The sequence below is a fragment of the Pan paniscus genome, chromosome 9, assembly GCF_029289425.2.
Source record: "Pan paniscus chromosome 9, NHGRI_mPanPan1-v2.0_pri, whole genome shotgun sequence".
Classification (NCBI taxonomy): Eukaryota; Metazoa; Chordata; class Mammalia; order Primates; family Hominidae; genus Pan; species Pan paniscus.
In genome coordinates, this window is record NC_073258.2 from 126,683,392 (window position 1) to 126,707,481 (window position 24,090).

Sequence of the window (24,090 nt, forward strand, 5' to 3'; positions counted from 1 at the left end):
GTCTACACTGAGTGACCGACTTAGATATTTCTCGTGAACCCATAACACCAAGGGTATAATCTCGAGCATAAGCAATCAAAATTGTTATCAGTTTGTCTATATTATCCACATATTGTTAATGGGTTTAGCTATTTATATCATCCACTATACTGTAATTTTTCTAAAAAAATAGAAACAGGATCTCACTCTGTCACCCAGGCTGGAGTGCAGTGGAACAATCATAGCTCACTGCAGCCTCAAATTCCTGGGCTCAAGCGATCTGCCTGCCTCAGCCTCCTGAGTAGCTAGGACTACAGGTGTACCCCACCACACATGGCTACTTTTTAAATTTTTTGTAGATACTGGGTCTCACTACGTTGCTCAAGCAGTTCTCAAACTCCTGGACTCAAGCGATCCTCCTGTCTCAGCCTCCCAAAGCACTAGTATTACAGGCGTGAGCCACTGTGCACCACCATGCTAGGCCTATATTGTAAACTTCTTAAAGGCAAGGATTATTTTATCTTTGCTGTTCCAGCATTTTATACAGTATCTGCCAGAGGGTGTGTAAAATAAATGATAAGGTTTTTGTTTTTCAGACATTACTTTTATTCACATGAAATTACTACTCATATATGTAATCTGCTTAAGGTAGCTGAAACGTGCCTCAAAGATAAGAGCACTCAAGTAAAAGAGATTCACGATATTGAAGATACAGACGTGCTTCGGAGGGAGTTCAAAGTGTTATAACCTGCTTTTGTCTGACATCAATTCATGGAAAACTGTAAAAATATGGAAGAGAAGTCTGAAAATTCTCAGAGCTTAGCAATGAAATTTTAAGTCTTCCCTAGATGTCCTGATGTTTTAGGACAATCACAAAAAGCACACCTGGTTATAAGTGTAGTGCTCATATAAGTGTGAAATTTAAATACTAAAAAAGTCTTTTGAAAATTATACAGCTAAGACCTTTAAAAACCATAAGATTAACTAGATATAGCAAAAAAAAAATAAAAACATGTAATCCTTCAGTAAAATAACTTACCACAGGTACCACTATACATTTTGATAAGTCACACACATGAAAAGTGAGATTTTCAGAGTTCAAAATATAAATGTCCTTCTCTTACTAGAGAAGAAACAGAAAACTTCCTTTTTCTCTTTTTTTTTGAGGTCTCACTCTGTCATCCAGGCTGGAGTGCGGTGGTGTGATCTCAGCTCACTACAACATCTTCCTCCCAGACTCAAGTGATCCTCCCACCTTGGCCTCCTGAGTAGCTGGGACTACAGGCGTGTGCCACCACACCCGGCTAATTTTTTTGAATTTTTAGTAGAGACAGGGTCTCCCCCTATGTTGCCCAGGCTAGTCTCAAACTCCTAGTCTCAGGTGATCTGCCCACCTCAGCCTCCCACAGTGCCTAGCCACAAAACTCCTTTCTTGAGTTCTAAAAACTTAGTACCAGAACATTTTGAGTCAGAGTTAATGAAGTTAAGTACTAATCATGACACTGAGATGCCAAAGTTTAAATATAGGACATTAAAATTGTTGAAATAGAACCTAAAAGACCTGTATGGTAAGACATGAAAATAAACAAACACCCTATTCCACCCCACCTCCCAAAATCTGAAGCAGGTCAGTTATATTTGTAAAGAAACAATAAAATATTCTTCTTTTTACCTCCACTGTGCCTAGAGGAATCTGTAAGTACCACTCCAAAATTGTTGTTTGCAGCCTCTGAAACAGCGGGATACTTAGGGATGCCCACGGGTGGAGAGGATGCCTGGGTGTTTTTTGATGATGCTGTTTTTTCTAGAAAGGTAAATAAACATATACAGTAACATAAGCATATATGTATGTAAAGTGGAAAAAAAGAGTACTGTGAAACTTACCTGGTATGTGGTTATACATTTATGAACTTATCAGACACAGCATCTAAATGTAAGACCTACTTCATAAATACTTAGCTGATCTGAGGAACTGACCAAAAATTACTTTTTTTTCTAGTATCTTTAAAGTAAAGCTAAAATATGTCTTTCTTCATTCTAACTTTACGTATGCAAAAAAATAGGTGAAAAAGCCAAATGACTAAGTGTTCAAACTATTAGTCCATTTTTCTTTTTACTGTATATATTTCTTAATTCTAAGCTACAAAACTCACCATTAAAGAGCTTCTGCTAAGTTTTCTAAGGAAAAGCGTCACATTGTTTTAATATTTCAAGAGGCAAAAAGTGAAATTGATTTGTTAAAAACTGAAATGCATGATTACTCAGTATTTATAGGTCAGACTCCATGAACACGTAATGACTGATTATGAAAATGAACTCAAGATACATTTAAAATAGAAAGTACTCGTTATTTTTCTGACCAGACTTAGTAATTAGATGAAAGGATCTTTTTCAAAAGCCACTAGTTGGTTTCTTCTCAATCTTCATACCTCCTTTTCGTTACAGGGCCATACTAAAATACTCTTCCACCCAGTTCCCTTCTCTACCCACTAACGTCTCTTTGTTCATTTACAGCCAAGCCACAATGGCATCTTTTTTTATCAAGCCTTCCCCAACAAGCCGCCCTGCAGAAAGAATATCCTTCCTTTGTGCTTCCCCAGCACTGTCCTTGGAAATCTCCTGTGGTACTTGGCATATTCTGGTCTCTTTGCCTACAATCCTGCCCACCTCCACACTATCCAGACTCCAGCCAGCTCAAATGTTCCAGCTCTTCTCAGCTCACTCAGAGGTAAAATCAAAGTCGTCCCAAGGTGGATGGCGTGCTGTGTGATGTGGACACCCCGTTGTTCCCTGGGATCTCTCCCCTACAGCCTCCTCACCCACGTTGCTCCCATCACAGCAGCCCCCTCATGTTCCTAGTGAACACCATGTACACCCAACCTTGGGCCCTGGCACTTGCTATCTCTGCTGGGAATGTTCTTTCTCTAGAGAGACACGTGGCTTTCTACTTCCCCTCCTTCATGTCTCTGCTCTGATGTCGACCGCTCATTGAGGACTTTTCTGGCCACCTGCTTAAACTGTTAACAACTCCTACCCCATATACTTCCTGTATCCACCCCCTAACTTATATCTCTGTTAACACCTTCTAATGTACTTATAACTTACGTGTAAGTCTCTCTCAACTAGAATGTAAGCTCTACAAGGCCACAAGTTTTGTCTATTTTGCTTCTTGCCTAACATGTAAAAGGCATTCAATAAATATTAGCTGAACTGAATACTGTCTTGTAGTTGGTATTAAGTTACACATCTTAGCTTTCTTATCAAAGTATAAGCTCTGTCGGGATGGATCTCATTTTGACCATCTTCATTTTCCCTATATCATCTATCCTCATTGCCTTGTATAACATAAGCTTTCAAAAACATCTGTGGAATATTCTATAGAATAGGACAATACAATCACGTAAATGTGACCCCAAAATGGAAGGGGGAGGCTATAATAGGGTCGTTTAGTGAATTTATATATAGGAATTTCTACTATTCAAAAGAATTCTGGTTGGGCACAGTGGCTCACGCCTATAATCCCAGCACTTTGGGAGGCTGAGGTGGATGGATCATGAGGTCAGGAGATCGAGACCATCCTGGCTAACACTGTGAAGCCCCGTCTCTACCAAAAATACAAAAAATTAGCCGGGCATGGTGGCACGCACCTGTAGTCACAGCTACTCGGGAGGCTGAGGCCGGAGAACTGCTTGAACCTGGGAGGCGGAGGTTGCAGTGAGCTGAGATTGTGCTACTGCACTCCAGCCTGCGTGACAGAGCAAGACTCCATCTCAAAAAAAATAAATTAATAATTTTCACTAATAAATTGACATCAGGGCAGCCAGCTCATTCCTCCAAAGGAAGCCCTCACTCACCTTTGCTGGTTCGGAAGGTAAGCATGGCAGGTTGGCCTTCACCTGCTGCGCTTCTTGCTACCATCAAGACTTCATAAAGACTAGATGGCTCCAGCTCAGCTAAATGGAGCTCATTTTCACTTCCTGGGACTCGAACCGTGTGCCAGCTTCCCAACATGCCAACCCCATCGTCCAGCTGCCCAAGAGAAAACACACCAGAAAAGAAAAGCAGGAGATGGAGGATAGGAAATCTTTTGGTCACATTTGATCAAAACTAGGATTCATTTAATTCTAGAAGAGTTTTAAGAAGTAATACAGCATGGTAAGTAAAAAAGACACAATACTTCTTCATATTAAGAAATAGAAGATCTGCTGCAAGAACACTGCAATTCTCACTGTAGAAAGACTCCTGGCTCTGCATCTGACCACTAATGTGTGGCCTCAAGCAAGTTACTGCCCTCCCAGACTCTGTTTCCTTTACTTGTAATGGAAACAATGCCTTCTTTCTTCCTGGGCTAATGAAGAATAAAATAAGTATAAAATAATAGGTATCATTGGTAATTATATAATACACATAATAGATACATGGTAAATTAAGACGATATTATATTATGTTATATGTATATGAATTATATAATTATGTATATTTCCAGCATTCTTGCTTCATGTCTTGACACTGTTCAATATGTGTTAGAGGAAATAAAAAGATCTAATCAGTTGTTTCTTGATTAATGGAACCAAGAAACAATATTGCATGGAGGTATTAGGGTAGATGAGATTACTAGCAAAACTTCTTCATCTAGAATCATTCATCAGGTTGGAAATAGTACATAAACCTTAAAATATCATCATATTAAAATATCATGTTATTTTTCCTAGTCATTAAAAACATTACCATTCAACAACGTATACTAAAATTTCTTGGACAAAGAAAATGATTTTAAATATGGAATGCATCCCTCCCATTTCATTCATTTACTGGTCTCATTAAACAGAGAGGAGCTTTTCCATTCTGCTCCAACACAAGCCCATGGGGAAAATGATATTTGAAGAGTTAACTGAGAGAGGCCCAAGGTTTACCACCAAAAATGACCTAACAATGTATGACTTTAATACAATTAAAAAGGCAACTTAAAGCTGGGCACAGTGGCTCATGCCTGTAATCCCAGCACTTTGGGAGGATTAGGTGGTGGATCACTTGAGGTCAGGAGTTCAAGACCAGTCTGGCTAATATGGCAAAACCCCATCTCTACTAAAAATACAAAAAAATTAGCCAGGTGTGGTAGTGCATGCCTGCAATCCCAGCTACTTGGGAGGCTAAGGCACGAGAATTGCTGGAACCCGGGAGGCAGCAGTTGCAGTGAGACGAGATCACACCACTGCACTGTAGCCTAAGTAACAGAGCAAAACCCTGTCTCAAAAAAAAAAAAAAAAAAAAAACTTGAAATGCAAACAATTGGCATAAATTATGCCAGAAACTCTGTTCAAACAGTTGTTTTTAATAAGAAACTGCTTTATTTGCTACATAAATGGTATTCTACTACCTTAGAGAGGGAAGGAATTTGTGTTTTAAAAGTGGTTATAGAGCTTTATGTTGAAGGGTTAAAACATTTGAATAAACATGTGAAGACATCATTGGGTTCCTAGAATTCCAATTTGGGGGGAAATTATACTTCATTCTCAGTGCTTTCCTAGGATTGGTAAATCCAGCATGACTGGGATCTCTCTGACAAACTCATCAGTCTGGAAAACTCTTGTTCTGTTTCCTGCCATTCTACAAATGAAAAGGCAACAGTATATGTTATACAAAGAACGTTCAGGTGTGAGCCGAGAAAGATGATAAACGACAAGACATTACCTTTCGATACTTCACAAAGTAAGCATTGATGGGCAGCCCACCATCCTTGCCTGCCCTCCACACCAGGTTGTACGTGTCTGGTGTGTGGGTCTGTGGGGGGCTCAGTATGATGGGGGCATCAGGAACAGAGATGCCGCTGGCATTTTTCTCTGGTGCTGATTCCACTGCACTGGGATGGACCTTCACCGGAAATGAGCTCAGTAACCCAGTTTCTGAACCATCTCTCTTACTTCTGTCATCATTCTGAGCAGCATCAGGAAGTGTGACTGTCTCTGCTTTTGTATTTGTTTCAAAAGGAACTGCAGGGAGAGAGAGAGGAGACAGCTTGAAGATACTCCTCATTTCATTGTCTTCTACCCAGTTTGTGACGTGACTGCCCTCACTTGTATTGTTAGCACAATTTGAGCCCCAGAAGTTAAAACGGGTAACACTGCCATTTATAATTCATGGAAATGTTTAACCTCTAATTGCAATCTTTTCTCATGGTGGAGCAAATGAATTACTTGAAAAACCAATTATATGATGCAATAGTGTAGCAGTTAAACGTTCTTATTTTTTCCTTGTTCTCTAAGAGTATTCTTTTTAGTAATAATCATTTGCTAGTTTAACCTCAGAAGATTTCAAGTTGGCCAGGCATGGTGGCTCACACCTGTAATCCCAGAACTTTGGGAGGCCGAGGCAGGGGAATCACTTGAGCCCAGCAGTTCAAGACCAGCCTGGGCAACATGGTGAAACCCCATCTCTACAAAAAACACCAAAATTACCCAGGCATGGTGGCGCATACCTGTAGTCCCAGCTACTTGGGAGGCTGAGGTGGGAGGATCACCTGAGCCTGGGAAGGTTGAGGCTGCAGTGAGCCATGATCGTGCCACTGCACTCCAGCCTGGGCAACAGGCCAGCTAACTTCTACCCAAGGGGATCCTGCAACTACACCTCTGAAAAAAATTTAAAAAGATAAAACAAGCAGGCAGCCTTAACACTTACTACTAACAGCATACAGAATATACAGAGGAAGATAAAAATAATTTATTTGCACTGAGAAAATAAATAGGTTGCATACAGTCAAAGATAATTACTGAGCACATATTATGTGCCAAGCATTGTACTATCTTATAAACATAATCTCATTTAATTCTCCAAACATTCTTAGGTAGATGGTAATACTCCCATGTTACAGTTGAAGAAATTAAGGTTCAGAGAGACTAAGTGAAGGCTGCCAGAAGAATGTTCATGGTGCTGCTGTGAAAAAAAAATAATAAGAAAGAACAATTTATGAAAACAAATATACTGCCAGCACAATAAAACCTAAGGAGTGACGGCTTGGTTTCTCTAAAGTGCTATTAATACTGGCAACAGAAAATTCTATTTTTCACTCCTTTTGTGGAGGAAGAGTGCAGAGCAAACAACGTACTACTTTTATTTCCAAAATGAAGTCAGATTCCTGGTAAAAGATGGGTGTGTTTTTGGGAGAAGGGCTGCACTGCAGTAGAGAACCAACAGAAAACAGGACTAACAGTGTAAGGTTAGTTCTCTGTTAGTTTAAAAGAGAGAAAGGGTGTCCCAGAAGCATCCTCCATCAGAGAAAACAAGAAGCTAGTGAGGAAATAATGTAGAAGAAAACTAATTAAGTTCACTGAGACAACTTCAAAATATTGCTCCTGGAACAGCAGTGTTTATCTAGTGAGTCAGACTGCGGACTGATGTTCAGGGTGTGATCTGGTGCCTGCTAATGCAGAGAGAAGGACTCAGCAAGTGGAGGTAATTAACTGTGGCTTGAGGTAGTGGAGAAGGACCTTTTTATCATTAGAAGTTTAGTGGATCCTCCGGGCAGTTTTCCACTGGGAAGTGGGATCTGGCTGTAAAAGAGTTTAAATACCACATGCCTCATACAGAAGCATGAGAAAAACGTTATGCTGCAGCTTCTCCACTGTCTGAGTATCAAAATTCCATTTCTGTAAGACTTAAGATGCAATGAGACCTCTCCAGAACTTTTATTAAAAGGGGGATTCAATTAACTTTCTTCTTCTGTTTCAATGATATAATCTGGGCACTTGGGAGATACACTCAATACAACTGAAAAGACCTTACCAGTACTTCCCCGGTGTTTTTGCATGTATTATCTCAACTTATCTTCAGAACTCTATGAAATGGGTAGAACAGGCATCTAGCATTTTTTAAGGTAGAATGTTTTTTGAATCGGAAAAGAGATTGATGCAACTATGGCAATGTAAATAAATTTAATGACTCTAAGTGGAAACTAATTAAACAGGGAGGGAGTACAACCATATCTGTCAAAGATGCTTCCACTGTGACCACTGCTGCCAGCAACTCACAACCCAAACTATTCAGGAAACCCACACCAACTCTCATTATAGTTTTAAAGAGTACCACACACTCTACAAATATTTGTACATCCAGGACCTCAAAAACCCAAAGTCTCTGGAAAAAACAAAAGGCTGGGGAGAGAGTTATCTCTCTCTCTAACCTAGCTTGCTCTCCCCTTTACAGTACAGTAGTCAAATGACTTGTCAGGATGCTAGAATTTCATAAGGCTCAGATTCCTATGCAAAGAAGTGAGTTGTCATGTATTGTTTTGAGTTTTAATAAACTCGGTTGGATCTTAATAATTATACTAGAAAAGTAAAAAAAGACAACGTAGGACCTCTTTGGTAGAATACAGCTGATGGGGTTGCCATACATAAAAGTAGTATTTATCAAGACATAAAATCCTGGAGCACAGGGGAATCTTAAAGATCTTCTAAAGTTAGTTCACATAACTTCAAAGGGCTTCCGATTTCTCATATTTAAGGTGAGGAAGTTAGACAAAATATCTAGTTTCATCAGCCATAAAACTATGACATCTGTCTCTCTACACCCTGTATTCACATAATCGCTTCAGCTAAATTCTACCCAAGGAGCTCCTGCAACTACACCTGTCATGCAGTTAACAATTTCGAGCAGAGCCACTCTTATTTTTGCCTAGAGGAATAGAAATATAAACACACACGCATATTCATTTATAGGTGCAAATTTATGTAACACTGAACTACTTTCTTCATTTAAGGATTCTTAATGTTTCTAAAATCAGTAACTATTTCTTCCTTCCCTTAACACTGCCACAAGAGATCACTGTAATTTAATAATAATTAGACAGTAACAATCATAACTTCATACTTAGCATCAACGGAGGGCTTTCTATTGCCAGACACCATTCTAAGCACTTACTATGCATTAACTCCTTGGATTCTCACATCAACCCTATGAGTGGGGCACCTTCACTATATCTGTTACACAGATGAGGAAACAGAACAGAGAAGTGCAGTGATTTGCCCTTGGGTTACAAAGCTGCTAAGTGGCAGAGCCAGGATTCTGACACAGCCCACATGCTCAGCCTCCACATCTCTCCCACCGCTAACATGCACAAGAGGATAAGGGGAAGTCCCTGGTCTCCACCACTTCTCCTCCGCCTCCAGCTTCATTCAGAGCAAGGGCGTCCTTGTTTGCACGTGAAGGGAAATCGTATGTGCACATACGAACTCTTTTTTATTTCAACCATCACTCCTCTGCCAAGGACCCCCTGTTGACCACTGCTCTGGCTAAGGGTGCCCACACACTGGTCATGTGGTCCAGACTGTGGTGGATGGGCCAGGGGAGAGGAACTGTGGGGACCAGACTGTGAACTCACTGAAGCAGGAAATGCTGGAGCCCCAGACCTGTCTAGAAGGAGGAACGTGGGCTCTGAGCTCAGCATAAGCACTGCTCCTCGACCCTATGGGCTCTTTAACCTGTGGGACCACGGCCCCAGGCAGAAGAGAGCCATGCTAAGCCCCTTAAAGCAGAGGCCAGGGTCAGAGACCTCAGTTACCCAAAACTAAAGGCAGTACTGCCTTTGATGTTGGGCCTCTCACAAGACAAATAAGATGACAATCTACACCCAACTGACTAGCTGTTGGGGAAAGCTGCCCTAAATGCCTACTGATGGAAGGTCTGAATTTGAATTAAGTCAAGTTTGAGTCCATTTCCATGAATATTAATAGTCTATATACCAGTACATCAAAAATCATACATAGTTTTTAAGTCATCACAAAAAATCAGTAAAATATGAAGAATTAATATTATACATCCCATTAGAAAATAACTTGGGATAAGACACAGGGAATATATACATACAGGTATTACTTAATAGTACCACAACTCTACATTCTCAATGAAGGCCAGTCCTTTAGACCCAATACTGTAGTTATCAAGGGCATAAAAAATGTCTGCAATATCATTTTCGGTAGCTTAGAAAACCAAAAGCATTAATCTCAAAGACAGGTTATATTCTGGGCCTGCTCCCAAATGAGGGCTTTCTGTATTGCACCTACAATCTTAACAAACACATCAGAAACAGAGACCAAAATTCATGTGATTCACATAAAGTGAAATACCAAGAAATACAGTTCTACATTTCACTGTCATCAGGAAAAAATATAGAGAGATTGCTGGATTCATTAAAATAACATATTTCAAATCACTTTATCTTCTATTATAAAAGGAAATTACTCAACTAAAAATAAATAATAATGGCAACTCACCAACCATGAGAGATGCTTCTGCCTGTGTGGTACCATGTTCATTTGTAGCTTCGCAGATGTATTTCCCCGCATGTTCCTGAGTCACAGCCTGAATATGGAGAGAGCTTGCACCAGCTTGGGACATGACGAAGTACACAGGCTCCAGGTTCAAGCCCTCAGGTCTTGATAACTGTGATTTTCGGGATTTCGATCTCAGGACTTGAGATGGATGGCTGGTTATCAATCCATGGCTGTCATACCAACGAATGACCGGAACCGGCAGCCCACTGGCATTGCAGGACAGAGTAACAAAGTCTCCGTCTGCAACCTTTGCACTTACTGGTGCCGTAATTATAACTGGCTTGAATCCACCGTCTATTAAAAAAGTAATTCACATATGAAAAATGAAGAACATTGTAGTACCTACGATGCAAAACAACTTCATCCTATCACGTAAATGTGGGAGTAATGATTAAAACCAAGATAGCTACCTCCTTATTAGTTCCCTTCTCAACTTTCACCAAGTAAGACTGTCAATAAATGGTAGAGTTGTTTCATAGCTGTGGGCTCCTAAACATTTCCTACGTAAATTTCCTGTCCTTCAGAAAGAAAGGAATATATATAAAGAAATCTTTTGAGAGTTTTCTGAAGGTACACTACACATATTTGACCACTGCAAATATAGAACATATGAGGTTGAAACCTCAGACCTTAACAGGAAAAATGTGTAAATAAGTATAAAAGTAGATAATTTTCCTTCAAGAAAATGGTCAATTTTGTGGGGTAGGGTGGGAAGGGAGGCAGGAATCTGATTATAAAAAGCGTGGGAGAAAAAAACCTGTTCTCAATAAAAGCTGATACTGATGATACCTGTATGTTTTTTCCCATAGGCATGAACAGAATTTTTGTTTCTAAATTAAAGTGGCACCAAATCTTTCCTTTTGATCCTGGTATTCTCTGGAGGTATTTTGAAGAGAGCTTACAATGGAATATTGATCAAAGTAAATGACATTTTCTCTAGCATGTCTGTCTTTTTCTCCAGTCCTCCTTCCCATGTCTGACAAAACCAACCAACAACTGATACCAGATTTCTGGATTTTTGCCAAGCTACTGAGTGTAAAATGCTATCTCACTGGTCAGAACATGTATTTTCCTGAGGACTAATGAGGCTGAACATCTTTGCATGTGATTATGTGACATTATTAATTTTCCTCCTCTGTGAAATGCCTTTGTCAGTTTTTCTATTGGGTCATGAATCTTTTCTGCAGTGATTCGGAGTTCTCTGTATATACTAGATTCTGTTCTTTTGTTTAGGTATGCATGTGACTAGTATCTCCTTCCTAATGTACTGCTTTTCTTTTCAGCTTTTAACAGTATCTATTAGGAAGATGTTTTCATTTCAATGTGGTCATCCTTTAAAATGAGCCTTTTAAAATGTCTTATTAAAAAGTTTTACCCACAGATCATACATTCTTCAATGTTTTCTTGAAAACTTTTTTCATCTCGTCTTTCATATTTAGATCTTTAATCCACTGAGAATGTATCTTTTATACAATGTGAGTAAGACCCTGAGTTTCACTTTTACCTCCATGCTGATAACAATTATCCCACATCAAAATGCGAAATGGGTCTCCTCCCTGCTGATCTGCAATGCCGGCTCAGTCAAGCCCTTACATGCAAATGTCTTTCTGAAAGTCTCTATCTTGTTCCAAGAGTCTATCTGTTTCTGTACCAATATAATATTTTCTTAATTACTACAGATATTTTAGATGTTTAAGGCAAGTCTCCCATGTTCTTTTTCTCCTTCCTTTAGAGTGTCTTTGCCATTCTTGGGCATTGGGTTATGCATATAAATTTTAGAATCAGTTTGTCAAGGTCCTTAAAATATTATGATGAGATTTTAATTTGAATTGCATAAATCCACAGAAAATTTTTAGACCAGATAACTATATAATACTGAATACAATATATAATATTGAGGAACTGATATCTCTTCCTATATAACTGGCTGTGCTTTACTGCTGTGATATAAAAAAGGTGGTTTTTAAATTATACTTTCTGTTTGTTGCTGGTATGCAGAAAGGCAACTGATTTTTTTTTTTTAAGAGACATAATCTCGCTCTGTCGCCCAGGCCGGAGTGCAGTAGTGCGATCTCAGCTCACTGCAACCTCCACCTCCCGGGTTCTAGAAATTCTCCTGCCTCAGCCTCCTGAGTAGCTGGGACTACAGGTTCACGCCGCCATGCCTGGCTTTTTTTTTTTTTTGTATTTTAGTAGAGACGGGGTTTCACTGTGTTGCCCAGGCTGGCCTCGAACTCCTGAGCTCAGGCAATCCACCCACCTCCACCTCCCAAAGTGCTAGGATTACAGGCGTGAGCCACCTCACCTGGCCAAGGCAACTGATTTTTGTTCATTGGTCTTCATCCATCCACCTTGCTAAATATTATTATTTATCATAATAGGTCATAATAGGACATGCAACAGCCATCATAATGGCCAGCAAACTATTTGGGATAGCCCATGTTGACAATCATATCCGGCTGTAAATTTACAATGATCTGGGTTCTTTCCTTCTTTTTCATGTCTTTCTGTGCTGGTTAGGATTTCCAGTATAATGATGGCCAGAAGAGATTTTCAAAGGGAGTGCTTCTTATATTTCACCATTAAATGCAATGTTTCCTGTAAGTCCTTGTTAGACACTCCTTATTAAGAAAGTTCAACTCTATTTCTACTTTTCTAAGTGTCTAACATGGATACTTAATTACGTCCAATGTTTTTCCATCTCTAGTGAGATAATCATACTGTTTTTCTCCTTTATTCAATAAATAGGGTGAATGACACTCTACATTTTCAAGTGGATTCCTGGGATAACTGTTCAGAAATGACATATTTTCTTTTTTACACTGTCCTGGCTTGCTAATATATTATTTAGGATATTTACACCTATGTTCATAAATGAGATTGGCCTTTGATTTTCCTTTCTTGCACCATCTTATTGTGGTTCTGGAATCAAGACTGGAGAGTTTCCATCTTTTCCTCTTCTCTGGAACACTTTGTACAATATCTGAAATGGTCTATCACTTTGAAGTTTGGTAGAACCTCCATAAAATCATCTGGCCCCTTATTTTCTTTGTGAGATTTTTAACTCCTAATTCAACTTCTTTCATAGGTGTAGGACTATTCAAGCTTATTTCTTTTCAGTCAGCATTCTAAGTTACATTCTTTCCTCAGAATTTGTCCATTTGTCTTTATTATAATTTTTTGTCACAAAATTTAGCTTAATCTTATTATCTTTAATTGCTGTAAGACTTGTATTTATAGCCCTCTTTTGTTCCTAATATTATTTGTACCTTCTTTCTTTTCTTTGGATCATTTTCCCCAAAGATGTGTCCATTTTCTTAGACTTTACAAAGGGCCAACCTCTATCTTTATTGATCCTCTGTATTTTATCTTTGTTTTATATTTAATTGATTTCTGCCCTTATTTTTATGATCTTTTTTTCTTTCTTTGAATCTATTCTGTTATCCTTTTACTTCACTCAGTAGTTTTTAGTCTTACTAATTTTCTTTTACAGCCACAGAAGGCTATAAATTTCCTTTTAAATTCCATTTGACTGTCTCTTACAAAACTGATCTGTAGCATTTTCATTATCATCCAGTTCAAAGTATTTTAAATTTCTATTATGATTTCTTTTTTTGATCCAACTATTGAGAAGTATAATTTTAAATGTCCAAATACATGCCAATTTTTAAAAATTGTTTTCATTATTAACTTCTAAATAACTTACACTATTGTCAGAACATTTGGTCCATATTATATTGATTTTCTGAAATTTAAAATATTTATAACTCATATCATAAACAATTGATTTCCCTAACAGATAAAGAACTCTTATAAATCAAGAAGAAAAAAGACCAACAACCTAATTTTTTCAATGAGCGAAAGACAAAGAACAGTCAATACACAGAAATGCAAATTTAAAGGGCTCAAAAACATGAAAAGAGGCCCAACTTTACCTGTAATAAAAGAAATATAGATTAAATGGTTCTCTTTTTTACCTATCAGATTGGCAAAGACTTTAAAAATTGACAATGCCCCATGTTGGTGAGGGTTTGAGGAAACAAGGAGAGTTAAGTATTGCTGGTGGGAGTGTACACTGGTAACGACTATGGAGAGTGATTCAGTAATCTCTACCAAAATTACCAACACAGATATGGTTTTATTCTGCAAGTTCATTTCTAGGAATTTCTTTTACAAATACTCACACAGGCGCAAAATAATCTTTGTAGAAGGGCATTCATTATAGAACTATTTGTAATAGCAAAAGATTAAAAACAACCATCAATAAGGTACTAGTCAAATTGTTACAACTACACAATCGACCACTAAGCAGCAACTTTTTAAAAAGGAATGAAAATACTTTTTATGTACCATATGAGAAGATATCCCAAGATGTTAAGTAAAAAATTTATGGTAAAGAATGCTACCACTATTTAGGTAAAAAAAACAAAAACAGGTATTGTTATAAAATGCACACACACTCTCTCATGTTGTGTGAAACCACTCATATGTGCACTACATACAAGGCTGCTCAAGAAACTGATAAAACTAATTATTTCTAAAGAGAGGAACTGACTGTCTAGGGAATAAGAGTAAGAGAGAGATTGTACCATATAGATTTTTAAAGTATGCAGAATCTGTTGAAATTTTTTTTAAAACTTTTTTTAATGAGCTTGATTAATAAGATTACTTCTTCATGGAAATGCCTACCTGTCACTAGTCAGGAACATGGAAAATGAACACCGTTCTTGTACGGTGCTAGGGTTATTTTCTTTTAGTAAAAATAATTTCATTTTTGACCACAACAAAAGCCCATCTGTAAAAGAAAAGTTCTTATGACTGGCATGACCTAAAAGCCTACCATTTTCAATTTCAAGTCTTCCAGTAGAGTGCATAAATCCAATCCCATTATCTGCTACACACTGATACATCCCAACATCTTCCACGGTAACCCCACTGATTTTCAGTCCGTTTCCTGCAGTTAGATGTCGTGCAGAAGGATGAATAGTCTGTGCATTGTGAAACCAGGTACAGTTGGGGGCTGGGTTGCCATGAACGTCACAGGTAAAGTGTACTGTGGCACCCAGAGACACTATCTGATCCTGTAGTCCTTTAGAAATGGAAGCATGTTCTGAAAATAAAACACACAAATTAAACTCTAGCCCTCAAAATGTACTTCTTAAATTATCACTCGAGTGATAAAAATCTTCTCTCTACCAATAACCAGTTGAAACAAAGTTGCATTGTTTATTCACATTCTTCTGTCTGCTGTGGTAATCAAAAAAAAAATTAGAAATGTTCCACTAATAGGATAAACCATATGTTGCTAATAAGATATAGTCTCCTTTCATAGATTACACCACCCACTTAACTCCCCACAACATACACGAATACACACATATATACAAATAGTTTCTAATCCTGGGCTTCTCTTAGCATTTATTTCAGGTGATTAGTTTGAAATACAGTAACAATTTCCCTGGATTTCACACTAAACAGAAGCCAAAACAGAAGATCATTTTACTCAGAGGTTAAATTATGTTTACGGTCAATTCAACTTTGAGGTTAGATGTATAACAGGTGAAAATAAAAAAACAAAACTTCCTTTAGGGATCCTTAAAGTCACTTATTACCCACAAGTGTATCATTTATCAGAATTTGTAGCCTCAGTCTAAATTATGCATATTAATCCAGTCCTAATCACTGAATTCCAAAGCCCACTTGTCATACACTTATGTTAATTCCAGTGTTGCTAACCTATAGCAGGCCATGGTTATAAATATTATAAATACATGCAAAGAGTTTACAAAAGTTTTATTCACTATGAAACCACTTTCCACCTAATTTTTTCATGAAAATCTGTTTCAATAAAGGAAAACATTTTCTGCGGCTACACATGATAGTGAGGTAGGTAGCTGGTTAGAAACAAAGGAATAGCTTTGAAATAAAGTATACATAGAAATGTGGGTGGAAATAATTCAATTTTATCACCCTGGCATTGGTAAGAGCACCCAAAAAAAGAAAATTAAATTAAATAGATTGATTTCTTTTTGAGATGACATTTTCTTTTTTGAGACAGGGTCTGGCTCTGTTGCCCAGACTGGAGTGCGGTGGCGTGATCTCAGCTCACTGCAACCTCCGCCTCCCGGGTTCAAACCACCCTCCCACCTCAGCCTCCCAAGTAGCTGGGATTACAAGCCTGTGCCACCACACCCAGCTAATTTTTGTATTTTGGGTAGAGATGGGGTTTCGCCATATTGCCCAAGATAGTGTTGGACTCCTGGGCTCAAGTATTCTGCCCTCCTCAGCCTCCCAAAGTGTGAGTTACCATGCCTGGCCGGACATTTTCTCATCAGTACTCTGTCTTAGTTACTACTACTGGATACTACACACAGATATAGGCTAGATTCTTCCATTCTCCTGATTTCCAGTTTTTTCCTCCATGTTATGAAGAAGGGAGAATAATCTCTATATTGTACAACGAGGTTGGGGGTGAGGTTCCCAAGAATATTCCATGCGAAATGCTCTATGCCACCCAGAAAAATGGCCTAATTCAGCAGTCCATTATAAAAATGAAACTTGTTCTGGCTAGGGTATAGATAGTTCTAGATACTCCCTATTTCAATTTCACAAATAGATCTTTCCTTCAGATATCAGTTAGACCAGAAAAATGGCTTCATTTGAAAAAAACTAAAAACTAACATCTTACCAAGTACATTAACCATGTAAGTCACATATTTTACATCTCCAGACTTGTTTCCCGCCACGCAGGAATAGTTTCCGGAGTCCGCCGGGTCAACGCTATCGGTGGCAAGATGAGAATACAACCTTCTCCAGTTGCTTCCTGGTGCAATGTCCTGCCCGTCCTTTAGCCAATACACCTGAGGAGCCGGGACCCCACTCACCACACACTCCAAGGTTACAGGGCTACGAGAAAGAACAGCTAATGCCTGTGAATGGGTGGGGTGAAGAATGTGAAAATCATCTGAAGAAGGACCTGGAAAAGGAAAGGAGATGAGAGATTATTAGTAAGTCTTCGCTTCTAATCTCTTGCTTAGCAAACCTGTGGGCATCACCATTTTCCCATGTATTCTTTATACTACAAGGTCCTATTTGGTGGTTAAATCCTTTTTAGTTGAGGATTAAAAGATTTTTGTGGTCCTTTAGGGCTACTTCTGAATTGGCAGTTTGAAAATGCAGAATTCCCAACAAGTTCAAAAGCCACGCCTCTGCTATGCTCTATTGGTGCTACCTCAACTCAACCGCCATAACCTAAAAATCAACAGTGATTTTCATTACATCTGAAAGAAAGAGGACAGACATATCTCTTTTTTTTTTCCAAAATTCACAGACATCAATTTAATGACCACTACTATAAAGCTGTATCTCCTCTATTTCTTCTTGTTCGAACAAAGGGCAAAATTCTCCACATGTATTCACTCTGTCACCTTGGCCGAAATTCCCTTCTGTAAGGTACATTTTTAAAGCATGTACAGAACTCTTCTATAATGCATTCATGTATTTACTTTTTTTTTTAAGACAGAGTCTCATTCTGTCACCCAGGCTGGAGTGCAGTGGCGCAATCTCAGCTCACTGCAACCTCTGCCTCCCACGTTCAAGCGATTCTACTGCCTCAGCCTCTCAAGTAGCTGGGACTACAGGCACGTGCTGCCACACCCAGCTAATTTTTGTATTTTTATTAGAGACAGGGTTTCACCGTGTTGGTCAGGCTGGTCTCAAACTCCTGACCTCAGGTGATCCACCTGCCTCAGCCTCCCAAAGTGCTGAGATCACAGGGGTGACCCACCACACCTAGCCTGTATTTACTTTTTTGGTAAGACTTTTTATGATAAACAAACAGGATTTGGAAAAAAAATGAACTATCATTGCCAACTTTTTATGAGGACTCTTCCTCTTCCAGTTACCAATATTCTCCCAAATACTTACGACTCACAAGGAGCTTTCGGCCAATAGGTTCAACTTTTAATTGATGTGTGACAGGATTATAAGCTGCACATTTGTATGATCCCTTGTCCTCTAAGGATACATTCAAAATCTGAAGATTTCCTGATGGAAGGATTAAGTAATTCTCTGAGGAAGGAAGGGAGTGCAGTTAGGCCTCTCCCTTTATGAAGGACACCACAGCACAACTAAAACTCACAAAGGTTGATCATTATGCTCTATTCCATCTTACTTTATTTTAGAGATGGGGGTCTCATTCTGTCACCCAGGCTGTAGTACAGTGGCAGAAGCATGGCTCGCTACAGCCTGGAACTCCTAGACTCAAGCGGTCCTCTCACCTAAGCCTCCCAAGTAGCTGGGACTACAGCTGCACGCCACCACACCCAGTTAATTTTTAAATTTTTTGTAGAGATGGGGGTCTCACTATATTGCCCAGGCTAGTCTTGAACTCCTGGCTTCAAGTGATCTTCCTGCCTCAACTTCCCAAAGTGCTGGGATTATAGGCGTGAGCCACCGGCCAGCCTGCGTTACATTTAGACATGAGATTAGCGGTAAAGAAGCAATCAAGGAAAATTTCTTCAATGAAGGAAAGGGAAAGTCAAGGCAGAATAGAAAAAAAAGTCTACAGAACTAGCATAGCAAACCAAACCCAGCAGAAGCATGTTAACGGTAGTGAATCTCAAAGCACAAGAAACATGCTTTGACTTTGGCAAACCTCTAGCTACAGCACTGGTCACATGGTGTTCCTGCACTGTCTAGTCATTCATTTTTTTTCCACAAATACATATTAAGGGGCTACTTTCTGCCAACAATGGCCAGGCACAAGTGCTACGGCAAGGAAAAGAGCAGACAAAAACCCTGCATGCATGCAGCCAGCATTCCAGTAGGGGTATGTGGGGAGGTCAGAGGAAAAGACAAACAATAATAAACTAACAGAAATATGAAGAACACAGTATCAGGTGTGATCAATTCTATAAAGAAAAGCAAAACTAAATAAAGGGGCCAGAGAGCACCAGGCATATTATTTTAGAAAGGACCATGAGGGCTATCTTTTCCAAGGAAGTGAAATCTGATGGGGGTCTGAAGGAACTGAGGGAGTGAGGCCTCAGGGTATGGGGCCATAATTATTTGTATATTGTAACCATTTGTTTTAGTCCTCTCCACTCATGCCTTCTTGTATCCACAGTTCGTCCCTAGCACACAGAGCTTAGAAGCAGCTTATTTAATGAACATTTGTTCTGTGTGTGCCACCGGCTTTTCACAAAAGGTCTCACCTGTGGAATGTTTCAGCCATTTTCCCCGGATTTTATAGCGCACCTCAGCTTTGGGGTTACTCTCCGGTACCCTGCAGCCAATGAAACCAGCACTTTTTTCTTCTGCTGTAATAACATGCTTTGTGGATGAACCAAAATCACCAAGAACTGAAATATATAAGGAAACAGATAAATAAATACATGCAAATTTGAATTCTTTTTCCCAAAGGAAATTTAAAAATTAGAAACAACATCTGCAGCATGGCCTTGTGCGGCAGCTGACCCCAGTCCAGAGGGCTGCATGATCTTTTCATCTCAGAAAGCAGCTGGGGCAAGCTACTCAGGAGGCTGAGGTGGGAGGATCGCTTGAGCCCAGGAGGTTCAGGCTGTGATGAGCCAAGATCGTGCCACTGCACTCCAGCCTGGGTAACAGAGTGAGACCCTGTCTCAAGAGAAAAAAAAAGAAAAAAAAGAAAAGAAAGCAGCTGGGGCAGATGTGCATGGTTGAGGGCTAAGACCTAAGTCACGGCACCCTTTTTCATAAGTCAATGCTTCTAGGGAATAAATATAAACTGCTCCTAAGACATCTAGAACCATAAAGCATAATTATTCCCATTCAGTCAAGATAAATCCTTTTCAATCCAGTGCCCCATCAAAACTCACTTTCCCTACGGATCTTTAATCTGTTTGTAGCTATTCACATTGCAATAAAATGATTTCTGGAATGAACCTAGGACATCAAAAAAATAAGGAAGGATATCATTATTTAGATTATCTGAATCTATTAACTTGGTCTCAATTCCTCTCAGTCTCAGTTCACTACGGACGGAGGCTGCAGGGGACTCTTTATGATCTCCAGGGCTCAAAGCACTCAGCAGCCTGCCACGAGGAATTCAGCCCTCCAGTGTGTGTCTTACAGCTGTCCATGGGTCACAGCTCTACAAAAACATTTACTCTTCTCAGTTATGACAAACTCACTACTCCTGGGGAATCCAGATTTGTTCTGTAAATAGGGGTGCCCTTACAAAGACGTTTTCCATTACTGGAAGCCATCACCGTTTGAAAGGCAGATGGCTCCAACTTACTAAGAAAAACCACGCATTCCAGATTTTCCGTAAGTTCAATACTCAACATTCCTTTCTTTACAGTTACTTTTTTCCTGCTTTTTAACCATGGCTTCAATGAAATACATTAAAATCACTCAGTAATCAAGGCAAATAAAACAATTAGATGTGAAAGAAAGACAAAGGACTCCAGGAAATAACTAACTGTCAGAGTAGACGACAGCTTTTGTTGTTAATGATATCATGGATTTCCAAGCACTCACAAAGAAATTGTTCAGAATTCACATTTTAAAAGTGTCCTTCCCTGGCAAAGCTGCAGAGATTATAAAGAAAAAAAAAACTGTCCTAACTGCGTAACTTTAAAAAAATTATTTCCATATCATTGTTACTGATGAGGACATGAGGCCAGGCTCACAGAGGTCTAAGTGCACTTCTACAATGTACTCACAGCAAGAGTCAAGGCTGAGATAAAAACTCGTATATGCTTTACACCAAAGCCCATGGTCTTTCCCCTCTTCAGAAATACAAGCACTAACAGTAATTTCAAGAAAACCCATACCTAACAGGGACAAAATTAAACTCACCTGCCGCAGATACTGTCGCAGGGCCACTCACAATGGCACCGATGCTATTGTTGGCAAGGCACTGGTAGTAACCCAAAAGAGAGGAGTTGAGAGAAAGAATTGTCAGAGTCCCCTGATGAATCTTAATATGTTCCAGGTTTCCATCCAATGTTTTTCCGTTATGCAGCCATGAGATACGAGTGGTCACAGGTTGAGCAGAACAATGCAGTACTACAGGTCCACCAAGTTTCTGTACAGCAGAGAGCGGCTCAGAAGTAAAATAAGGTGCCAAGTCTACAAGGGAATATTCCCCATATGCAAAGAAAGCAGGGGAGAAAAGAGGAGAGAGAAAGAAGATTACATTAAACACATTTCATCTGTATCTTTATAACTAAAGGCAATCTCTTATTTTATATATGTTATGGTTCTTGATGCTTGTAAAAGTTCTAGCAAAATTCTTATAAGCCCATTTGTTAGAAGTAAAAAAGAGCAACATGTTAGCCTAGGACTTAACAATTAGGGTACAAAAGACAAGAATGCTGATGATATAAATCAGATACAATACCAATCCTATTAATAAGAAATAGCAAAGTGCAGCTGGGCCCTGGGGCCCCCGCCTATAATACCAGCACTTTGGGAGGCCAAGGCGGGTGAATCCTTGAGCTCAGGAGATCAAGACCAACCTGGGCAACATGGCAAAACCCTGTCTCAATAAAAAATACAAAAATTAGCCAATGTGGTGGTGTACACCTGTAGTTCTTACTACTCCAGAGGCTGAGGTGGGAGGACTGCTTGAGCCCAGGAGGTGGAGGCTGCAGTGAGCCATGACTGCACCACTGCACTCCAGCCTGGGTGACAGTGGGAGACCCTGTTTCAAAAAAAAAAAGAAAGAAAGAAAGAAGGAAATGGCAAACAGCTCTTTTAATAAAGTGACTTGGAAGAACTGGAAGTTAAGAACCTGAAAAAGTGAAGATGACTTTCCAAATAAAAAGAATTCTCCCCTATTTTACCAACAGGATTTGATTTACGAGAGCAAGTTTTTCTACAAATGAGGGCTGTGGTACTTCCTTACTACTTCCCTTCAGTATAAAACAATGTTTAAGTTTTAAGAAAACAGAAATAGAAAGCTAGGAAGCCACAATTGAAATACAAAGGCTACCCTTTCTTAAACATAGGGCTTCGTATTTTTATTTGGGATTTGAAATGGTTTCGTCTGTTATTTCTATTACTCCAGGAACATGGGAAGGCGAGGGTGTTCTTGCACTGAAGTATCCATGCAGATCCTTCTGTTCCAACCCGAGAGTGGGAAGGGGGAAGAAATAGTTGTTAATTTTCTAGAATAAAATACTTAAGAGAAAAAAAATCAATAAATTGCTGAATCTACTTCTATAGAATATTTAATCAGAAATGAAGTTAAGGGGAAGTATCTTTTTTGGCTGAATCTGGGGTGGTTGTTTAGCAAAACAAAAGTAAAACCACAAAAGCAATTTTCCCCTTATTAAATTTAATACAGCTAATATAGTACTTTTAGCAGATATTAAAAATAAATAGTACTCAATGAATAAACATCACTGTATTTGTATCTACTTATATATTCATCTTTACCCAAGTCTAAAATAAAAAGAAACGCACGTGAACCATGTCTTAGGCATGGGGCTTACATACACATTTAACAACAAACACATTTATGCTTTTCAGTAACCCAAAGAGGTAGACAATAAATTAGGCAAGCTCATAAGAGAAAGTGGCAGACCTGGGATTTGAACCAAGTTCTCTCACTCCCAGTTGAACATAGTATCATGCTGATTCTAAAACTTCTCTTTAGTATATTTAGTCCGCATTTTATTCCTGTTCTTTCCAAATTCAGAAATTAGTGACATATCCCCTTATTTAAAAAAAGCATGATTGGAAAATATGTATTTTTTTTAAAAAATGAAAGGGATAAATTACAAGGGCCAGGACAGGAAGGCCTGCTAATGCCCAAAGCACTACCAAGAGATCCTTAAATTGCTTAATTTATCGAGTTTTTAAATCATGTAGTTGGTCAAACCAATCTTAGAAACATCTTTAGATAGCACCATTATCACAAAGCATTGAAGTACAAATTTATGTTTTATAGGATTAAGATGAGTAAAGGCCAAACCACCCCCTCCCCAATTCTACTCTTACCTGAACTCACAGAAGAGCACAGAATTATAAGAGTAACATACAGCAGTGTACATAAGGGTCCAAGATCCGGATGCATAGCGCCAGATTACAGAAGCAATCAGGACAGGCTTCCAGAGCAAAACCCAGGCCTTGGTTCACTAAAAAAGAAAAAGGAAAGAAAATCTAAACCATTGAAATCTTTCGTCTGAGCAGCTGGAGCTGTGAGCACAATGGCTGCCATCTATTTTGAAAGCTCTGTGTAGAGTACATCAAATACTAGGCACTTAATTATCCAGATCTTCCCAATTCACAGACTGATCTCTAGACACTAGAGCTAGAAGTTTTGCTCATTCTTCCAAGGTCCTAGGATATCTCCTACTACACAGAACTAATCACTCTGAATGAATACATTCAACTGTCTATAATGCATTTCTACTTACACATCTCACGAACATACAAAACTCAATGCAACCAACATGTATTCCTCTTTCACATCCCCTAAAATAGTAACTGTAAGGAAAACAACAAAATAATGGCTAACATTTACGGAGTGCTTACTATGTGCCAGACACCATTTCAGTGCTTTAATACACGAATTTAATCTTCACAACAACCCTGTGAGACAGGTACTACTGGTTTTTGTCCCTTTTTTCAGATGGAGGACTCCTGGCTCATGGATTGGTCAAGCACAGAGAATATCAAGGTCAGGCCTGTGTTGGGATTGGGCTTGGCACTATTGTGACAGTGGGATAAGCCAAGAAAAGGATAGTAATGGATGAAGCCAGAGAGGAAGGCTGGACCAGATCACATTCAG

At 39.1% G+C, this 24,090-nt stretch overlaps 1 protein-coding gene across 7 annotated transcripts in view; it reads right to left on the bottom strand.

Annotated features, from left to right (window-relative positions):
* CDON (cell adhesion associated, oncogene regulated) overlaps nucleotides 1-24,090 on the bottom strand; it is a 105,221-nt gene that overhangs the window by 42,297 nt on the left and 38,834 nt on the right. For 6 of the 7 annotated variants that reach the window (XM_063608868.1, XM_034934009.3, XM_063608866.1 and 3 more), the window contains 10 exons: nucleotides 23,298-23,434; nucleotides 21,150-21,422; nucleotides 19,523-19,669; nucleotides 18,234-18,377; nucleotides 16,996-17,283; nucleotides 15,148-15,417; nucleotides 10,248-10,601; nucleotides 5,671-5,969; nucleotides 3,834-4,008; nucleotides 1,652-1,783 (listed from right to left, as the gene is read on the bottom strand). In XM_063608868.1, coding sequence (XP_063464938.1) covers nucleotides 1,652-1,783; nucleotides 3,834-4,008; nucleotides 5,671-5,969; nucleotides 10,248-10,601; nucleotides 15,148-15,417; nucleotides 16,996-17,283; nucleotides 18,234-18,377; nucleotides 19,523-19,669; nucleotides 21,150-21,422; nucleotides 23,298-23,373 — 2,158 coding nt within the window. In that variant the 5' untranslated portion in view covers nucleotides 23,374-23,434. The remainder of the gene's footprint in view (nucleotides 1-1,651; nucleotides 1,784-3,833; nucleotides 4,009-5,670; nucleotides 5,970-10,247; nucleotides 10,602-15,147; nucleotides 15,418-16,995; nucleotides 17,284-18,233; nucleotides 18,378-19,522; nucleotides 19,670-21,149; nucleotides 21,423-23,297; nucleotides 23,435-24,090) is intronic. The other variant, XM_034934010.3, reaches the window with a different exon arrangement.